At 42.5% G+C, this 20,253-nt stretch overlaps 1 protein-coding gene across 1 annotated transcript in view; it reads left to right on the forward strand.

Annotated features, from left to right (window-relative positions):
• Positions 1-1,729: 1,729 nt before the first annotated feature.
• LOC132550281 (DBH-like monooxygenase protein 1) overlaps positions 1,730-20,253 on the forward strand; it is a 32,186-nt gene continuing 13,662 nt past the window's right edge. Inside the window, exons 1-2 of the mRNA XM_060214328.1 lie at positions 1,730-1,939; positions 16,119-16,293. Coding sequence (XP_060070311.1) covers positions 1,730-1,939; positions 16,119-16,293 — 385 coding nt within the window. The remainder of the gene's footprint in view (positions 1,940-16,118; positions 16,294-20,253) is intronic.

A 20,253-nucleotide genomic window follows, 5' to 3' on the forward strand; every position in this document is an offset into this window, starting at 1 on the left:
CATAGCCAAGAATGTGACTGATTTCTCGATCAGGATATTTATTTAGACAAGAACGTGACTGATTTCGCGATCAGGATATCCACAGATGTTCATAGCCAAAAACGTGACTGATTTCGCGATCAGGATATCCACATAGCCAAGAACGTGACTGATTTCGCGATCAGGATATCCACATAACAAAGAACGTGACTGATTTCTCGATCAGGATATCCACATAACAAAGAACGTGACTGATTTCGCGATCAGGATATCCACATAACAAAGAACGTGACTGATTTCGCGATCAGGATATCCACAGATGTTCATAGCCAAAAACGTGACTGATTTCGCGATCAGGATATCCACATAGCCAAGAACGTGACTGATTTCGCGATCAGGATATCCACATTTGTTCATAGCTAAACACGTGACTGATTCCTCGATCTGGAAATCCAAAGATTTTCAGGAAAGAGTGACGTTACATATGGAATTTACAACATAAGTAGATACAATATACATTTTTGTTGTATTTCGACTGTAAGTATATTTTTATGATAGCTGTGGTACAATTTGGCGAAAATATTTCTGGATATTTTATAGATAAATTTGAGATATATAAAAAATTCTTCACGTGAGTAATTCTGACTTCAGTTATGATAGAGTTGATTGTACTAAATGACATGATATCAGTATTCAGGAACTAAATTTCCGCGCGGAGCAATTTCTTTTATTCATGCGTTATCTGGCTAAGAAGTATCCAGTTAGTTAAATGAAGCTTCAAACGTGTATCAAATATTCAGTAACTGTTGTGTGGCGAATGAGACAAATTGTTTGTCACTTAGAATGAAACCTTGATTTTGGCTCCAACCATTATGTTGGTTTCATTGTGAAATATATTAAATCGAGAATTTAATTTAAGTGTTCATTTTCTACATACACTCTCGCTCAACACAACACCAGACGTTGTTGTTGTCAGGACTCGCTTATTCGAATGGTTTTACTTCATTCTTAAACTTTTCTCGAGAAACTGAATTGAAAGGCGTTTAATGTTATAGAGCTGTTTATGATTTCTACAGGTGAGTTTTAGCTGCTCACATATAATAGAAGTGTAGATCATCAGTCACAGTTTGTCACTTCGTCACGCCGTTAGCTTTAATTCATCAACACATGTAATTACCTTTTTGTCTCCGAAGTAAACCCACCTAATTAAGGTAGTCCCATCATTGCCGTGTAGAAGCCATACCGTTCCTATCTAATACATAGTTTATAAAACTTCCATAAATTCTTATCTTAAAATTCATTAAAGAAACGTGTCATTAACATTTTTATGTTACAAAATTTGCATATTACATATTTCAACGAAAGAATTTTGTTGAATTTTATACCTTTAGAAAAAGCAAAGTGGTTCTATCCTCAATCTAACAATACTCCACGTATATGAAGGTCCAGGTAATTTATGCGATGTTATCATTGCTCATGCGCAGAGGATACCACCACAACGTCCGGGGCTCTCCGACCGTGAATGGTATCGTTCCTAATTACACCAGTGGACAGTCGTTACTTTGATTTATTCATAATATGTCATATTTCTAAAATTATTCGGTGAAACGACAAACTAACTGACAAATAGTAAGTTAAGATTTAAATTGTGGAAATTGTCACCTGGCGATTCTTGGCACACACGGAAATTATTGAATAACTTATTTCCATTGGATAAAAAGATAGGGTTTGCCTCTGCGACACGTTGGATATGTGTGGCTTTACGTACATTCTCTTCGGAATGACATGTGTGTTTCGGATTATTCATTGTTTTGAACAATATCAGCATGAAATTCCGAACGGATTTAACGTCCCGAACCCGTGCGACCCGACCGGGATTTGGAATGGTGTTGGACATAATGGACCTGAGGGACAAGGCAATCAAAACCAGTTTGGGAAGGATTTTTTGGCTGCTGGAAGGGTAAATGTTTCCAAGCAAAATATACTGCGTTATACACGGTTTGGAAGATTTAATTTATGCAAATAACTTAACCTATATTTTAATTTTTTTGCATTCGTTTAGAAGTTTCTGTACATATATTCTGTACGCAGTTTATATGATATTTTATAACCAAAGGTTTTGATATCGAAACATTTTACCCCCAATAATGATATATACCTGTATTTTGTCACACGAAATATTCCTGATTCAAGCCTCAGATATAATATCTGCAGTAACCTGTCACGTGACCATAATTCTTCCATCCGCGTTACTCGCTGTATTCTATCTTTGTGGTTTGCCTATAACTACGAAAACGTTGAAAATGTCTACACAACACAACATGGAGACTCCTGGCAAAGATAAATATCCAACCCTGCAAAAAAATGTGCGGCGGCTGTCTTTTTGAACACTTGACATTGTGTCTCTAGAAGTATGTGTTTGATTTGTATTGTGCCTTCGATATTTTTAGTTCTTATTAGTCTCCAAGTTTATTCTGTTTGAATACTGACACTGGTTCAGAAAGCATATAGATATTAGACTATGTATTCGTTATATTCCATTAGCGATGGTATTTTCTCCTCATGACAGTTCTGGAAGGAGGAAATAGAGGCAGAATATATCCGTTTTCAGTATTTGGCAAATTTAAATGAACTGGTCTTCCGGATGTGTTTATTTCACGATGTGAAAATTTTTAAAAAGTTGAATATTCAATCATTTTGATCTTTATTCAGATAACACAGCACCGTAAATAAAAAAAGAAATTCTTTTCTTCAGATGGGACAACATTGAAGATATTTTTATTATCTTAAGTCACAGATACATTGTAAAGAGAAGTTATTAATTAACTGTTTTAAAAGGTTGAACGTGGCGGAACACTTTTCTGGTGACAAAGCCAAGCCATATTACACATCCTAATGCAAACTTAGAACTCGGGGTCGGTTAAAGATCAGACAAGCTTTTTACCGTTAATGGAACTTGCCAGGCGTCTATGTCGTAGCTTGATGACAGATGTTTGCTCATTGTAATACTAAATGACCCATTCTAACCGTTTTTCTATCGCTGATAAACGTCAAGGCCCCGGCATACTTAACTTTAACCCGTGTCTGATTACATAACCCATTAACATCTGGACGTTTTATCATATTCGGCCACACCGACCATTGATGGTCATGTATGTCGTTATTGTGCTGTGAACCATTGAAACTAACGTGTGACCCTGTATGTCGTTATTGTGATGATGGGCCGTTAATCCTACCGTGTGACCCTGTATGTCGTTATCGTGTTGATGGACCGTTAACCCTACCGTGTGACCCTGTATGTCGTTATATTGTTGATGGACCGTTAATCCTACCGTGTGACCCTGTATGTCGTTATATTGTTGATGGACCGTTAATCCTACCGTGTGACCCTGTATGTCGTTATTGTGTTGATGGACCGTTAATCCTACCGTGTGACCCTGTATGTTGTTATTGTGTTGATGGACCGTTAATCCTACCGTGTGACCCTGTATGTCGTTATTGTGTTGATGGACCGTTAATCCTACCGTGTGACCCTGTATGTCGTTATCGTGTTGAAGGACCGTTAACCCTACCGTGTGACCCTGTATGTCGTTATCGTGTTAATGGACCGTTAATCCTACGGTGTGACCCTGTATGTCGTTATCGTGTTAATGGACCGTTAACCCTACCGTGTGACCCTGTATGTCGTTATTGTGTTGATGGACCGTTAATCCTACCGTGTGAGCCTGTATGTTGTTATCGTGTTAATGGACCGTGAATCCTACCGTGTGACCCTGTATGTTGTTATCGTGTTAATGGACCGTTAATCCTACCGTGTGACCCTGTATGTCGTTATTGTGTTGATGGACCGTTAACCCTACCGTGTGACCCTGTATGTCGTTATTGTGTTAATGGACCGTTAATCCTACCGTGTGACCCTGTATGTCGTTATATTGTTGATGGACCGTTAATCCTACCGTGTGACCCTGTATGTTGTTATTGTGTTGATGGACCGTTAATCCTACCGTGTGACCCTGTATGTCGTTATTGTGTTGATGGACCGTTAATCCTACCGTGTGACCCTGTATGTCGTTATTGTGTTGATGGACCCTTAATCCTACGGTGTGACCCTGTATGTCGTTATTGTGATGATGGACCGTTAATCCTACGGTGTGACCCTGTATGTCGTTATTGTGTTGATGGACCGTTAATCCTACCGTGTGACCCTGTATGTCGTTATTGTGTTGATGGACCGTTAATCCTACCGTGTGAGCCTGTATGTTGTTATCGTGTTAATGGACCGTGAATCCTACCGTGTGACCCTGTATGTCGTTATTGTGTTTATGGACCGTTAATCCTACCGTGTGACCCTGTATGTCTTTATTGTGTTGATGGACCGTTAATCCTACGGTGTGACCCTGTATGTCGTTATTGTGTTGATGGACCGTTAATCCTACCGTGTGACCCTGTATGTCGTTATTGTGTTTATGGACCGTTAACCCTACCGTGTGACCCTGTATGTTGTTATCGTGTTAATGGACCGTGAATCCTACCGTGTGACCCTGTATGTCGTTATTGTGTTGATGGACCGTTAATCCTACCGTGTGACCCTGTATGTCGTTATCGTGTTAATGGACCGTGAATCCTACCGTGTGACCCTGTATGTCGTTATCGTGTTGATGGACCGTTAATCCTACCGTGTGACCCTGTATGTCTTTATTGTGATGATGGACCGTTCATCCTACCGTGTGACCCTGTATGTCGTTATCGTGTTAATGGACCGTGAATCCTACCGTGTGACCCTGTATGTCGTTATTGTGTTGATGGACCGTTAATCCTACCGTGTGATGGACCGTTAATCCTACCGTGTGACCCTGTATGTTGTTATCGTGTTAATGGACCGTTAATCCTACCGTGTGACCCTGTATGTCGTTATCGTGTTAATGGACCGTTAATCCTACGGTGTGACCCTGTATGTCGTTATTGTGTTTATGGACCGTTAATCCTACCGTGTGACCCTGTATGTTGTTATCGTGTTAATGGACCGTGAATCCTACCGTGTGAGCCTGTATGTCGTTATTGTGTTAATGGACCGTTAATCCTACCGTGTGACCCTGTATGTCGTTATCGTGTTAATGGACCGTTAATCCTACCGTGTGACCCTGTATGTCGTTATTGTGATGATGGGCCGTTAATCCTACCGTGTGACCCTGTATGTCGTTATCGTGTTAATGGACCGTTAATCCTACCGTGTGACCCTGTATGTTGTTATCGTGTTGATGGACCGTGAATCCTACCGTGTGACCCTGTATGTCGTTATCGTGTTGATGGGCCGTTAATCCTACCGTGTGACCCTGTATGTTGTTATTGTGATGATGGGCCGTTAACCCTACCGTGTGACCCTGTATGTCGTTATCGTGTTAATGGACCGTTAATCCTACCGTGTGACCCTGTATGTCGTTATCGTGTTAATGGACCGTGAATCCTACCGTGTGACCCTGTATGTCGTTATTGTGTTGATGGACCGTTAATCCTACCGTGTGACCCTGTATGTCGTTATTGTGTTTATGGACCGTTAATCCTACCGTGTGACCCTGTATGTTGTTATCGTGTTAATGGACCGTTAATCCTACCGTGTGACCCTGTATGTCGTTATCGTGTTAATGGACCGTTAATCCTACGGTGTGACCCTGTATGTCGTTATTGTGTTTATGGACCGTTAATCCTACCGTGTGACCCTGTATGTTGTTATCGTGTTAATGGACCGTGAATCCTACCGTGTGAGCCTGTATGTCGTTATTGTGTTAATGGACCGTTAATCCTACCGTGTGACCCTGTATGTCGTTATCGTGTTAATGGACCGTTAATCCTACCGTGTGACCCTGTATGTCGTTATTGTGATGATGGGCCGTTAATCCTACCGTGTGACCCTGTATGTCGTTATCGTGTTAATGGACCGTTAATCCTACCGTGTGACCCTGTATGTTGTTATCGTGTTGATGGACCGTGAATCCTACCGTGTGACCCTGTATGTCGTTATCGTGTTGATGGGCCGTTAATCCTACCGTGTGACCCTGTATGTTGTTATTGTGATGATGGGCCGTTAACCCTACCGTGTGACCCTGTATGTCGTTATCGTGTTAATGGACCGTTAATCCTACCGTGTGACCCTGTATGTCGTTATTGTGATGATGGGCCGTTAACCCTACCGTGTGACCCTGTATGTCGTTATCGTGTTAATGGACCGTTAATCCTACCGTGTGACCCTGTATGTCGTTATTGTGTTAATGGACCGTTAATCCTACCGTGTGACCCTGTATGTCGTTATTGTGTTAATAGATCGTGAATCCTACCGTGTGACCCTGTATGTCGTTATCGTGTTGAAGGACCGTTAATCCTACCGTGTGACCCTGTACGATGTTATTGAGATGATGGACCGTTAATCCTACGGTGTGACCCTGTATGTCGTTATCGTGTTGATGGACCGTTAATCCTACCGTATGACCCTGTATGTCGTTATCGTGTTGATGGACCGTTAATCCTACCGTATGACCCTGTATGTCGTTATATTGTTTATGGACCGTTAATCCTACCGTGTGACCCTGTATGTCGTTATATTGTTGATGGACCGTTCATCCTACCGTGTGACCCTGTATGTCGTTATCGTGTTGATGGGCCGTTAATCCTACCGTGTGACCCTGTATGTTGTTATTGTGATGATGGGCCGTTAACCCTACCGTGTGACCCTGTATGTCGTTATCGTGTTTATGGACCGTTAATCCTACCGTGTGACCCTGTATGTCGTTATTGTGATGATGGGCCGTTAGCCCTACCGTGTGACCCTGTATGTTGTTATCGTGTTAATGGACCGTTAATCCTACCGTGTGACCCTGTATGTCGTTATTGTGTTAATGGACCGTGAATCCTACCGTGTGACCCTGTATGTCGTTATCGTGTTGATGGACCGTTAATCCTACCGTATGACCCTGTATGTCGTTATATTGTTTATGGACCGTTAATCCTACCGTGTGACCCTGTATGTCGTTATATTGTTGATGGACCGTTCATCCTACCGTGTGACCCTGTATGTCGTTATCGTGTTGATGGGCCGTTAATCCTACCGTGTGACCCTGTATGTTGTTATTGTGATGATGGGCCGTTAACCCTACCGTGTGACCCTGTATGTCGTTATCGTGTTAATGGACCGTTAATCCTACCGTGTGACCCTGTATGTCGTTATTGTGATGATGGGCCGTTAGCCCTACCGTGTGACCCTGTATGTCGTTATCGTGTTAATGGACCGTTAATCCTACCGTGTGACCCTGTATGTCGTTATTGTGTTAATGGACCGTGAATCCTACCGTGTGACCCTGTATGTCGTTATCGTGTTGATGGACCGTTAATCCTACCGTGTGACCCTGTATGTTGTTATTGTGATGATGGGCCGTTAATCCTACCGTGTGACCCTGTATGTCGTTATCGTGTTAATGGACCGTTAATCCTACCGTGTGACCCTGTATGTCGTTATTGTGATGATGGGCCGTTAGCCCTACCGTGTGACCCTGTATGTCGTTATCGTGTTGATGGACCGTTAATCCTACCGTGTGACCCTGTATGTTGTTATTGTGATGATGGGCCGTTAACCCTACCGTGTGACCCTGTATGTCGTTATCGTGTTAATGGACCGTTAATCCTACCGTGTGACCCTGTATGTCGTTATTGTGATGATGGGCCGTTCATCCTACCGTGTGACCCTGTATGTCGTTATCGTGTTAATGGACCGTTAATCCTACCGTGTGACCCTGTATGTCGTTATTGTGATGATGGGCCGTTAACCCTACCGTGTGACCCTGTATGTCGTTATCGTGTTAATGGACCGTTAATCCTACCGTGTGACCCTGTATGTCGTTATTGTGTTAATGGACCGTTAATCCTACCGTGTGACCCTGTATGTCGTTATTGTGTTAATGGATCGTGAATCCTACCGTGTGACCCTGTATGTCGTTATCGTGTTAATGGACCGTTAATCCTACCGTATGACCCTGTATGTCGTTATATTGTTTATGGACCGTTAATCCTACCGTGTGACCCTGTATGTCGTTATATTGTTGATGGACCGTTCATCCTACCGTGTGACCCTGTATGTCTTTATTGTGATGAAGGACCGTTAATCCTACCGTGTGACCCTGTATGTTGTTATCGTGTTAATGGACCGTTAATCCTACCGTGTGATCCTGTAAGTCGTTATTGTGTTTATGGACCGTTAATCCTACCGTGTGACCCTGTATGTCGTTATATTGTTGATGGACCGTTCATCCTACCGTGTGACCCTGTATGTCGTTATCGTGTTGATGGACCGTGAAGACCGAATATTTTTGTCCGGTATGTTCTCTCGACAAAGTTGTTTCATGTAAATATGTTGATATTGTAGTAATTCTCTTACCTTCCTCATAATTCTTTAAAACTTTTATGAATAAAGTAAATCAAAACCTGCACAAATCTTAAAAATCTTAATATTCAATTCTTAATGTTTTGAATATTTCAGGACATTTTCGTTTTCTCGACTCACTATTTTCAACGTTTAACAGTATTATACCCCATACGATATCGTACACTACGTACGTCAGTGCTAATACGCTCTCCACACTGGTCATTTGTCTGATGACGGTGACCGTGTAGATCTCCCACACTACGGACCTCCGTACTAGTACGCTCCACACTGGTCATTTGTCTGATGACGGTGACCGTGTAGATCTCCCACACTACGGACGTCAGTGCTAGTACGCTCCACACTGGTCATTTGTCTGATGAAGGTGATCGCGTAGATCTCGCACACAAGGTACATCAGCTAGTTGGGAGCATAGTAGCTGACATACGTAGTATACGAGATGGGGTTTAGATTGTATTCAGTTTGAATTTCTTACCATCTTACCCTCCACACTGGTCAGTTGTCTGACGAAGGTGACGTTACCAACCTGAAGAAATGTCCCAAAATATGGAACATGAGAATATGACAAATTTATGAATTGAATTGTTCGGATATCAATACGAAGTCAACTAATTTCGGGTCTAGATTTAAGTTGTACGATCGAGAAATTTATTGACTCTTGTTTGTACTTATCAGAACTGGAATTAAGGACACCACGGTTTCTTAATCAGCTACTTACCTTTTCCAAAGTTGGAACAGACAGGGACAGCTTTTTACCAAGATATTTATATGATAATCGTGGTTATTTCATTGTGAAATTCTGCATTTAAGAATTTGCCATTCTTTGATTGTAATACATACCTGCTTCCACAACTTATAGTATTTACTTCTGGGGATTTTTCTATGCTTGTCATAATGATCAAATTATCTATCTATTGTGAATTTTCCGTTTCTGGATAGCAATATACCTGCATCCCCATCCTATGGTGTTTACATGTCAATATTGATTCGATATTCAAGGGCCTGTCCCCTTTAGCACGATTTTCTTGCTAGAAGTCGTCAGCAGACGTAAAAACTCATAACTCAAGAATTCAAAAGACGCTGGTTGTAGAAAATTATGGGAAAGTTTCATTGTCGCCATAGTGATCTCACTGAGAAACGTTCTATTTCTTTGTGCGATATGAAGCTGGACGTGTTTGATGCTCGTTAATTTTCCTGTTGGTTCCGTTGTTTTATACCAGGTTCTCTTTTGAGAACATGACATTATTTACTTGGATTGACCAAGGTTTACATGGTGGGTTTCGTCGATGAAGCAAAAGACGCTTACTCTTCCGGAACACACTATCTTTATTATCTTTGCACTTTTTCAGAAGTCTCCGTGTAAATATTTCTTTTGCCACCTTTGCCCTTACTTTGATGCAATTTGAGTTTGGACTATGATTATGTAGCTTTGTTGGTGTTTTTTTTATATTTCCTCCAGCAATATGAAGCTGGACATATTCGATGCTCGTTAATTACCTGGTGGGTTCGTTGTTTTTTTTTATTCCCATTTGGAAACGTGATATGAAATGCTTTGACTGACCAAGATTTTTTTTGTTTTATCTTTTTGTTTTATTTTAGAAATTTGAAAGATCGGTTATATTATTTTTTGTTTTTGTTTTTTTTTTATGCGTATTTAGCATAACCCTCACTGTGTGATGGACAAGTATTTTGTGAATGGACTGAGGTGATAATAAAATGGAATATAATATGAAGTTTAATAAAATAATGCATATATAAAGTGATAGTGGCTATCCCTAATATATGTGTATTGCTAGTGCAAGGGAATGAAAGCCAAATCATCGGAAACGGTATAGAAATGTCCAATATACGTCTCTAGTGACACAAAATATTGTTTATAAACATATGCAGGTCTTTTCACTTAAGTTTGAATATATTTCTATATAATAAATAACAACCTATACCTGTATAGCTTAAAGGTACACATTAATTCACCTCATTAACTCGTAAAATTTAAAACAAAATTTGTACTTAAATAAATATTTTGTATCATATAACGAATTCGTAGACGACCGTACCTCCAATCACTTCTCCGTCGACAGTAGATGTACTTTAAACAATAATTCACAGGTTCATAAGCTCCCGGTGACCTCATATATCCACTGATCTATTTTGTAGTCAACGACCTCTCCTTCTGATAACTCGCGGCGCCCTATGTCAAATAAAGTTAGATGAGGTTTATAAAGAAATCCGATGTCTATAACTGTCAGGTTACACCCGAAAGTCCACGTTGTCATCTGAAATGTTTTGTTTGTCTCCAACTAACTATATAATTATATTAATATATATTTGAAAAAAAAGTAGTCAATGCTATAATTTACTGCAGCAGAGCAAAACAAAACCCTGAGAGAGAGAGAGAGAGAGAGAGAGAGAGAGAGAGAGAGAGAGAGAGAGAGAGAGAGAGAGAGAGAGAGACTTTTCAGATTGTCGTCTCTGAAGTTGTCATCTGCTACTTTTAAAACATAATATAAGTCACTACTGAACTATCTTTTGTTTTTGTTTTCTACCAAGAAAACATTGTAGAGACCAAAACAGATGTTTCCTGTTTTCTTGTCCTAGTTTTTATGTCTGTGTTTTATTTTACTATCTTGGTGTATCTCGTGACATCCGTCCTGATATCACCCTGGCTGTTGGTGTCCCTCGTGACATCCGTCCTGATATCACCCTGGCTGTTGGTGTACCTCGTGACATCCGTCATGATATCACCCTGGCTGTTGGTGTCCCTCATGGCACCCGTCCTGATATCACATTGGCTGTTGGTGTCCCTCGTGACTTCCGTCCTGATATCACCCTGGCTGTTGGTGTCCCTCGTGACATCCGTCCTGATATCGCCCTGGCTGTTGGTGTCCCTCGTGACAACAGTCCTGATATCACCATGGCTGTTGATGTACCTCTTTCGTGACATCCGTCCTGATATCACCCTAGCTGTTGGTGTCCCTCGTGACATCCGTCCTGATATCACCCTGGCTGTTGGTGTCCCTCGTGACAACTGTCCTGATATCACCGTGGCTGTTGGTGTCCCTCGTGGCAACCGTCCTTATTTCTCTATGGCTGTTGGTGTCCCTCGTGAAAACCGTCCCGATATCAACCTGGTTGTTGATGTCCTTAGGGACACCCGTCCTGATATCATCCTGGCCGTTGGTGTCCCTCGTGACTTCCGTCCTGATATCACCCTGGCTGTTGGTGTACCTCGTGACATCCGTCCTGATATCACCCTGGCTGTTGGTGTCCCTCGTGACAACTGTCCTGATATCACCCTGGCTGTTTGTGTCCCTCATGGCACCCGTCCTGATATCACCCTGGCTGTTGGTGTCCCTCATGGCACCCGTCCTGATATCACCCTGGCTGTTGGTGTCCCTCATGGCACCCGTCCTGATATCACATTGGCTGTTGGTGTCCCTCGTGAAAACCGTCCTGATATCGAACTGGTTATTGGTTACCCTCCTTCGTGACACCCGTCCTGATATCACCCTAGCTGTTGGTGTCCCTCGTGACACCCGTCCTGATATCATCCTGGCCGTTGGTGTCCCTTATGGCACCCGTCCTGATATCACATTGGCTGTTGGTGTCCCTCGTGACTTCCGTCCTGATATCACCCTGGCTGTTTGTGTCCCTCATGGCACCCGTCCTGATATCATTCTGGCCGTTGGTGTCCCTTATGGCACCCGTCCTGATATCACCCTGGCTGTTGGTGTCCCTCATGGCACCCGTCCTGATATCACCCTGGCTGTTGGTGTCCCTCATGGCACCCGTCCTGATATCACATTGGCTGTTGGTGTCCCTCGTGAAAACCGTCCTGATATCGAACTGGTTATTGGTTACCCTCCTTCGTGACACCCGTCCTGATATCACCATGGCTGTTGGTGTCCCTCATGCCACCCGTCCTGATATCACATTGGCTGTTGGTGTCCCTCGTGAAAACCGTCCTGATATCACAGGTTGTTGGTGTCCCTCGTGACTTCCGTCCTGATATCACCCTGGCTGTTGATGTCCCTCGTGACATCCGTCATGATATCACCCTTCTTGTTGGTGTCCCTCGTGACAACCGTCCTTATTTCTCCATAATTGTTGCTTTCCCTTGTGATATCCGTCCTGATGTCAATCTGGTTGTTGGTGTCCCTCGTGACATCCGTCATGATATCACCCCGGTTGTTGATGTCCTTAGGGACATCCGTCCTGATATCATCCTGGCTGTTGGTGTCCCTCGTGACATCCGTCCTGATATCACCCTGGCTGTTGGTGTCCCTCGTGACATCCGTCCTGATATCACCCTGGCTGTTGGTGTCCCTCGTGGCACCCGTCCTGATATCACATTGGCTGTTGGTGTCCCTCGTGACTTCCGTCCTGATATCACCCTGGCTGTTGGTGTCCCTCGTGACATCCGTCCTGATATCACATTGGCTGTTGGTGTCCCTCGTGACTTCCGTCCTGATATCACCCTGGCTGTTGGTGTCCCTCGTGACATCCGTCCTGATATCAACCTGGTTGTTGATGTCCTTAGGGACACCCGTCCTGATATCATTCTGGCCGTTGGTGTCCCTTATGGCACCCGTCCTGATATCACATTGGCTGTTTGTGTCCCTCATGCCACCCGTCATGATATCACCACGATTTTTGGTGTCCCTCGTGACACCCGTCATGATATCACCTTGGTTGTTGGTGTCCATCCTGACATCTGTTCTGATATGACCCTGGTTGATGGTGTCCCTGGTGACATCCGTCCTGATATCACTTGGTTATTGGTTACCCTCGTGGCAACCCTCCTTATTTCTCTATGGTTGTTGGTGTCCCCCGTGAAAACCGTCCTGATATCACCGTGGTTTTTTGTGTCTCGCGTGACATACGTCCTGATTTCAACTTGGTTGTTGGTATCCCTCGTGACACCTGTCCTGATTTCAACTTGGTTGTTGGTATCCCTCGTGACATCTGTCCTGATTTCAACTTGGCTGTTGGTGTCCCTCGTGACAACCATCCAGATATCAGCGTTGTTATTGGTTACCCTCCTTCGTGACAACCATCCTGATATCACCCTGGCTGTTGGTGTCCCTCGTGACATCTGTCCTGATATCACCCTGGCTGTTGGTGTCCCTCGTGACATCTGTCCTGATTTCAACTTGGTTTTTGGTGTCCCTCGTGACAACCATCCTGATATCATCCTGGCTGTTGCTGTATCTCAAGACTTCCGTCCTGATATAACACTGGTTGTTGATGTCCTCGTGACACCCGTTCTCATATCACCCTGGTGTTTTGTATCCCTCGTGACATATGTTCTGAAAATACCCTGGTTGTTCCTGTTCCTCGTGACATCATCCCTGATATAACCGTGGTTGTTGGTGTACCTCGTGACTTCCGTCCTGATATCACAGGTTGTTGATGTCCTCGTGACACCCGTTCTCATATCACCCTGGTGTTTTGTATCCCTCGTGACATATGTTCTGAAAATACCCTGGTTGTTCCTGTTCCTCGTGACATCATCCCTGATATAACCGTGGTTGTTGGTGTACCTCGTGACTTCCGTCCTGATATCACAGGTTGTTGGTGTACCTCGTGACTTCCGTCCTGATATCACAGGTTGTTGGTGTACCTCGTGACTTCCGTCCTGATATCACAGGTTGTTGGTGTACCTCGTGACTTCCGTCCTGATATCACAGGTTGTTGGTTTCCATCGTAGCAACAGTTCTGATATCACCCTGGTTGTTTGTGCCCCTCATGAAACCCGTCCTGATTTCACCATGAATATTCGTGTCCCTCGTGGCAACTGTCCTGATATCACCCTGGATGTAGGTGACCCTCGTGATAACCGTCATGATATCATCCTGATTGTTAGTGTCCCTCGTGACATATGTCCTGATATCACCATTATTGTTGATGTCCCTCGTGGTACCCGTCCTGATATCACCTTGGTTGTTGGTGTCCCCCGTGAAAACCGTCCTGATATCACCGTGGTTGTTTGTGTCTCGCGTGAAATACGTCCTGATATCACCCTGGCTGTAGGTGTCTCACGTGGTACCCGTCCTGATACCTCCCTGATTGATGGTGTCCCTCTCGACATCCGCCCTGATATCACCTGGTTGTTGGTGACCTTCACTCGTGACAACCATCCTGATATAACATTGGCTGTTGGTGTCCCTCGTTACAACCATCCTGATATCACCGTTGTTATTGGTTACCCTCTTTCGTGACAACCATCCTGATATCACCCTGGTTGTTGGTGTCCCTCGTGACCACTGTCCTTATCTCTCCATGGTTATTGGTGTCCCCCGTGACAACCATCCTGATATCACCCTGGCTGTTGGTGTCCCTCGTGACAACCATCCTGATATCAGCGTTGTTATTGGTTACCCTCCTTCGTGACAACCATCCTGATATCACCCTGGCTGTTGGTGTCCCTCGTGACATCTGTCCTGATTTCAACTTGGTTGTTGGTATCCCTCGTGACATCTGTCCTGATATCACCCTAGCTGTTGGTGTCCCTCGTGACATCTGTCCTGATTTCAACTTGGTTGTTGGTATCCCTCGTGACATCTGTCCTGATATCACCCTAGCTGTTGGTGTCCCTCGTGACATCTGTCTTGATTTCAACTTGGTTGTTGGTATCCCTCGTGACATCTGTCCTGATATCAGCGTTGTTATTGGTTACCCTCCTTCGTGACAACCATCCTGATATTACATTGGCTGTTGGTGTCCCTCGTGACAACCATCCTGATATCACCGTTGTTATTGGTTACCCTCCTTCGTGACAACCATCCTGATATTACATTGGCTGTTGGTGTCCCTCGTGACAACCATCCTGATATCAGCGTTGTTATTGGTTACCCTCCTTCGTGACAACCATCCTGATATCACCCTGGCTGTTGGTGTCCCTCGTGACATCTGTCCTGATTTCAACTTGGTTGTTGGTATCCCTCGTGACATCTGTCCTGATATCACCCTAGCTGTTGGTGTCCCTCGTGACATCTGTCCTGATTTCAACTTGGTTGTTGGTATCCCTCGTGACATCTGTCCTGATATCACCCTAGCGGTTGGTGTCCCTCGTGACATCTGTCCTGATATCACCCTGGCTGTTGGTGTCCCTCGTGACATCTGTCCTGATTTCAACTTGGTTGTTGGTATCCCTCGTGACATCTGTCCTGATATCAGCGTTGTTATTGGTTACCCTCCTTCGTGACAACCATCCTTATATTACATTGGTTGTTGGTGATATCACCCTCTGATTTCACCATGAATATTCGTGTCCCTCGTGGCACCTGTCCTGATATCACCCTGGATGTAGGTGTCCCTCGTGACAACCGTCATGATATCACGTCCTGATATCAACCTGGTTGTTTGTGTCCCGCGTGACATACGTCCTGATATCACCCTGGTTGTTTGTGTCCCGCGTGACAAACGTTCTGATATCACTCTGGTTGTTGGTGTCCTTCGTGACATCCGTCCTGATATCACCCTGTTTGTTGGCGTCCATCATGATATCCGTCCAGATATCTCTCTGGCTGTTGGTGTTTCTCGTGTTACCTGTCCTGATATCATCTTGGTTGTTTGTTTCCCTCGTGACTTTCTCCCTTATATTACCTTTGTTGTTGCGAAGACGATGAAACTTTTAATAAAACAAGAACAAAAAATGATCTCGCAAGTAAATCACTAACACCTTTGGTACATGAAATTGTTCTTTCAGAAATGGACGGAAAAGTTATGCAAGGCAGACTCTGATGGCGATGGCATGATGAACGGTTATGAACTAGGTGACCCTTGGTGTAGATGGAAGAAAGAAACACCGACTTCACTTTTACCCGCTCAACACCATCCAGGCGAGTATAACAAACTGTTGAATCTGCACACCATCCAGGCGAGTATAACAAACTGTTGAATCTGTACACCATGAAGACGAGTATAACAAACTGTTGAATCTGTACACCATCCAGGTGAGTAGAACAAACTGTTGAATATGTACAACATGAAGACGAGTATAACAAACTGTTGAATCTGTACACCATGAAGACGAGTATAACAAACTGTTGAATCTGTACACCATGAAGACGAGTATAACAAACTGTTGAATTTGTACACCATCCAGTTGAGTAGAACAAACTGTTGAATCTGTACACCATGAAGACGAGTAGAACAAACTGTTGAATCTGTACACCATGAAGGTGAGTATTACAAACTGTTGAATCTGTACACCATCCAGGTGAGTATAACAAACTGTTGAATCTGTACACCATCCAGGTGAGTATAACAAACTGTTGAATATGTACACCATCCAGGTGAGTATAACAAAGTGTTGAATATGTACACCATCCAGGTGAGTATAACAAACTGTTGAATATGTACACCATAAAGACGAGTATAACAAACTGTTGAATCTGTACACCATGAAGACGAGTATAACAAACTGTTGAATCTGTACACCATCCAGGTGAGTATAACAAACTGTTGAATATGTACACCATGAAGACGAGTATAACAAACTGTTGAATCTGTACACCATGAAGACGAGTATAACAAACTGTTGAATCTGTACACCATGAAGACGAGTATAACAAACTGTTGAATCTGTACACCATGAAGACGAGTATAACAAACTGTTGAATCTGTACACCATGAAGACGAGTATAACAAACTGTTGAATCTGTACACCATGAAGACGAGTATAACAAACTGTTGAATCTGTACACCATGAAGACGAGTATAACAAACTGTTGAATCTGTACACCATGAAGACGAGTATAACAAACTGTTGAATCTGTACACCATGAAGACGAGTATAACAAACTGTTGAATCTGTACACCATGAAGACGAGTATAACAAACTGTTGAATCTGTACACCATGAAGACGAGTATAACAAACTGTTGAATCTGTACACCATGAAGACGAGTATAACAAACTGTTGAATCTGTACACCATGAAGACGAGTATAACAAACTGTTGAATCTGTACACATGAAGACGAGTATAACAAACTGTTGAATCTGTACACCACGAGTATAACAAACTGTTGAATATGTACACCATGAAGACAAGTATAACAAACTGTTGAATCTGTACACCATCCAGGCGAGTATAACAAACTGTTGAATATGTACACCATCCAGGTGAGTATAACAAACTGTTGAATATGTACACCATAAAGACGAGTATAACAAACTGTTGAATCTGTACACCATGAAGACGAGTATAACAAACTGTTGAATCTGTACAACATGAAGACGAGTATAACAAACTGTTGAATATGTACACCATGAAGACAAGTATAACAAACTGTTGAATCTGTACACCATCCAGGCGAGTATAACAAACTGTTGAATATGTACACCATGAAGACGAGTATAACAAACTGTTGAATATGTACACCATGAAGACGAGTATAACAAACTGTTGAATCTGTACACCATGAAGACGAGTATAACAAACTGTTGAATCTGTACACCATGAAGACGAGTATAACAAACTGTTGAATATGTACACCATGAAGACGAGTATAACAAACTGTTGAATCTGTACACCATGAAGACGAGTATAACAAACTGTTGAATTTGTACACCATCCAGTTGAGTAGAACAAACTGTTGAATCTGTACACCATGAAGACGAGTATAACAAACTGTTGAATATGTACACCATGAAGGTGAGTATTACAAACTGTTGAATCTGTACACCATGAAGACGAGTATAACAAACTGTTGAATCTGTACAACATGAAGACGAGTATAACAAACTGTTGAATCTGTACAACATGAAGACGAGTATAACAAACTGTTGAATATGTACACCATCCAGTTGAGTAGAACAAACTGTTGAATCTGTACACCATGAAGACGAGTATAACAAACTGTTGAATCTGTACAACATGAAGACGAGTATAACAAACTGTTGAATCTGTACACCATGAAGACGAGTATAACAAACTGTTGAATCTGTACACCATGAAGACGAGTAGAACAAACTGTTGAATCTGTACACCATGAAGGTGAGTATTACAAACTGTTGAATCTGTACACCATGAAGACGAGTATAACAAACTGTTGAATCTGTACAACATGAAGACGAGTATAACAAACTGTTGAATCTGTACACCATGAAGACGAGTATAACAAACTGTTGAATCTGTACACCATGAAGACGAGTATAACAAACTGTTGAATCTGTACAACATGAAGACGAGTATAACAAACTGTTGAATCTGTACAACATGAAGACGAGTATAACAAACTGTTGAATATGTACACCATGAAGACAAGTATAACAAACTGTTGAATCTGTACACCATCCAGGCGAGTATAACAAACTGTTGAATATGTACACCATGAAGACGAGTATAACAAACTGTTGAATCTGTACACCATGAAGACGAGTATAACAAACTGTTGAATCTGTACACCATGAAGACGAGTATAACAAACTGTTGAATTTGTACACCATCCAGTTGAGTAGAACAAACTGTTGAATCTGTACACCATGAAGACGAGTAGAACAAACTGTTGAATCTGTACACCATGAAGGTGAGTATTACAAACTGTTGAATCTGTACACCATGAAGACGAGTATAACAAACTGTTGAATCTGTACACCATGAAGACGAGTATAACAAACTGTTGAATCTGTACACCATCCAGGTGAGTATAACAAACTGTTGAATCTGTACACCATCCAGTTGAGTATAACAAACTGTTGAATCTGTACACCATCCAGGTGAGTATAACAAACTGTTGAATCTGTACACCATCCAGTTGAGTATAACAAACTGTTGAATCTGTACACCATAAAGACGAGTATAACAAACTGTTGAATCTGTACACCATCCAGGCGAGTATTACAAACTGAATAATATAACACTAAAATAAATCCCATTATAAGGTGGTATACATACTTACACAGATATTGTATCAAGTCATATGCTTTTGTCAAAAGGCGAAGTCGTTGATTTCGTTTACGAAATAAACTTCGCGAAATTGTAATGGGGAAAGCAGACTGATGTTAGGTCTGACCACGATATTATTCAGGATTCTTATTCCTGCCCGAGATAATGACACACAGCTCAGGCAGATAACTGCAAAATTGGTGTCGCCGTTCTCTTGTTAATGTAGGTAATTATGTAGATCTGGTGTTTATTAAGCAGTTTTATTATCTAGCTCCTTATCTAATATCTTATCTAATATCAGGTAATTAAACTGTAAGCATATTAACAAAACATAAAAATTTTATTATTGAAAAAAAATTCTTCATTTAGGGGATAGCTGGCACGCGTTCAGCAAGGACAGTTTATTACATATATATGTTTGAGGGTGTGACGTGTATGGTGATGTGACGTGTATGAGGGTGTGACGTGTATGGTGATGTAACGTGCATGAAGGTGTGACGTGTATGAGGGTATGACGTGTATGAGGGTGTGACGTGTATGATGATGTGACATGTATGAGGGTGTGACATGTATGAGGTTGTGACGTACATGAGAGTGTGACGTGTATGAGGGTGTGACATGTATGAGGGTGTGACGTGTATGAGAGTGTGACGTGTATGAGGGTGTGACGTGTATTAGGGTGTGACGTGTATGACGGTGTGACGTGTATGAGGGTGTGACGTACATGAGGGTGTGACGTGTATGAGGATGTGGTGTTCGAGGTGTGGTGTGTATGAGGGTGCAATGTGTGTGAGGGAGTGAAATGTGTGAGGGTGTGAAGTGTGTGAGGGTGTGATGTGTGTGGGTGTTCCTGATCTTTAATATTGTTGAGAGAGTGAATGTAATCGATATACAGCATCATTTGATTGAACTTTATGACTATCACATTACCTCATTTAGAGATTTTCCACAT

Source organism: Ylistrum balloti, unplaced genomic scaffold (assembly GCF_031769215.1).
Source record: "Ylistrum balloti isolate Yb309-2 unplaced genomic scaffold, AGI_CSIRO_Ybal_v1 Utg370116, whole genome shotgun sequence".
NCBI lineage: Eukaryota > Metazoa > Mollusca > Bivalvia > Pectinida > Pectinidae > Ylistrum > Ylistrum balloti.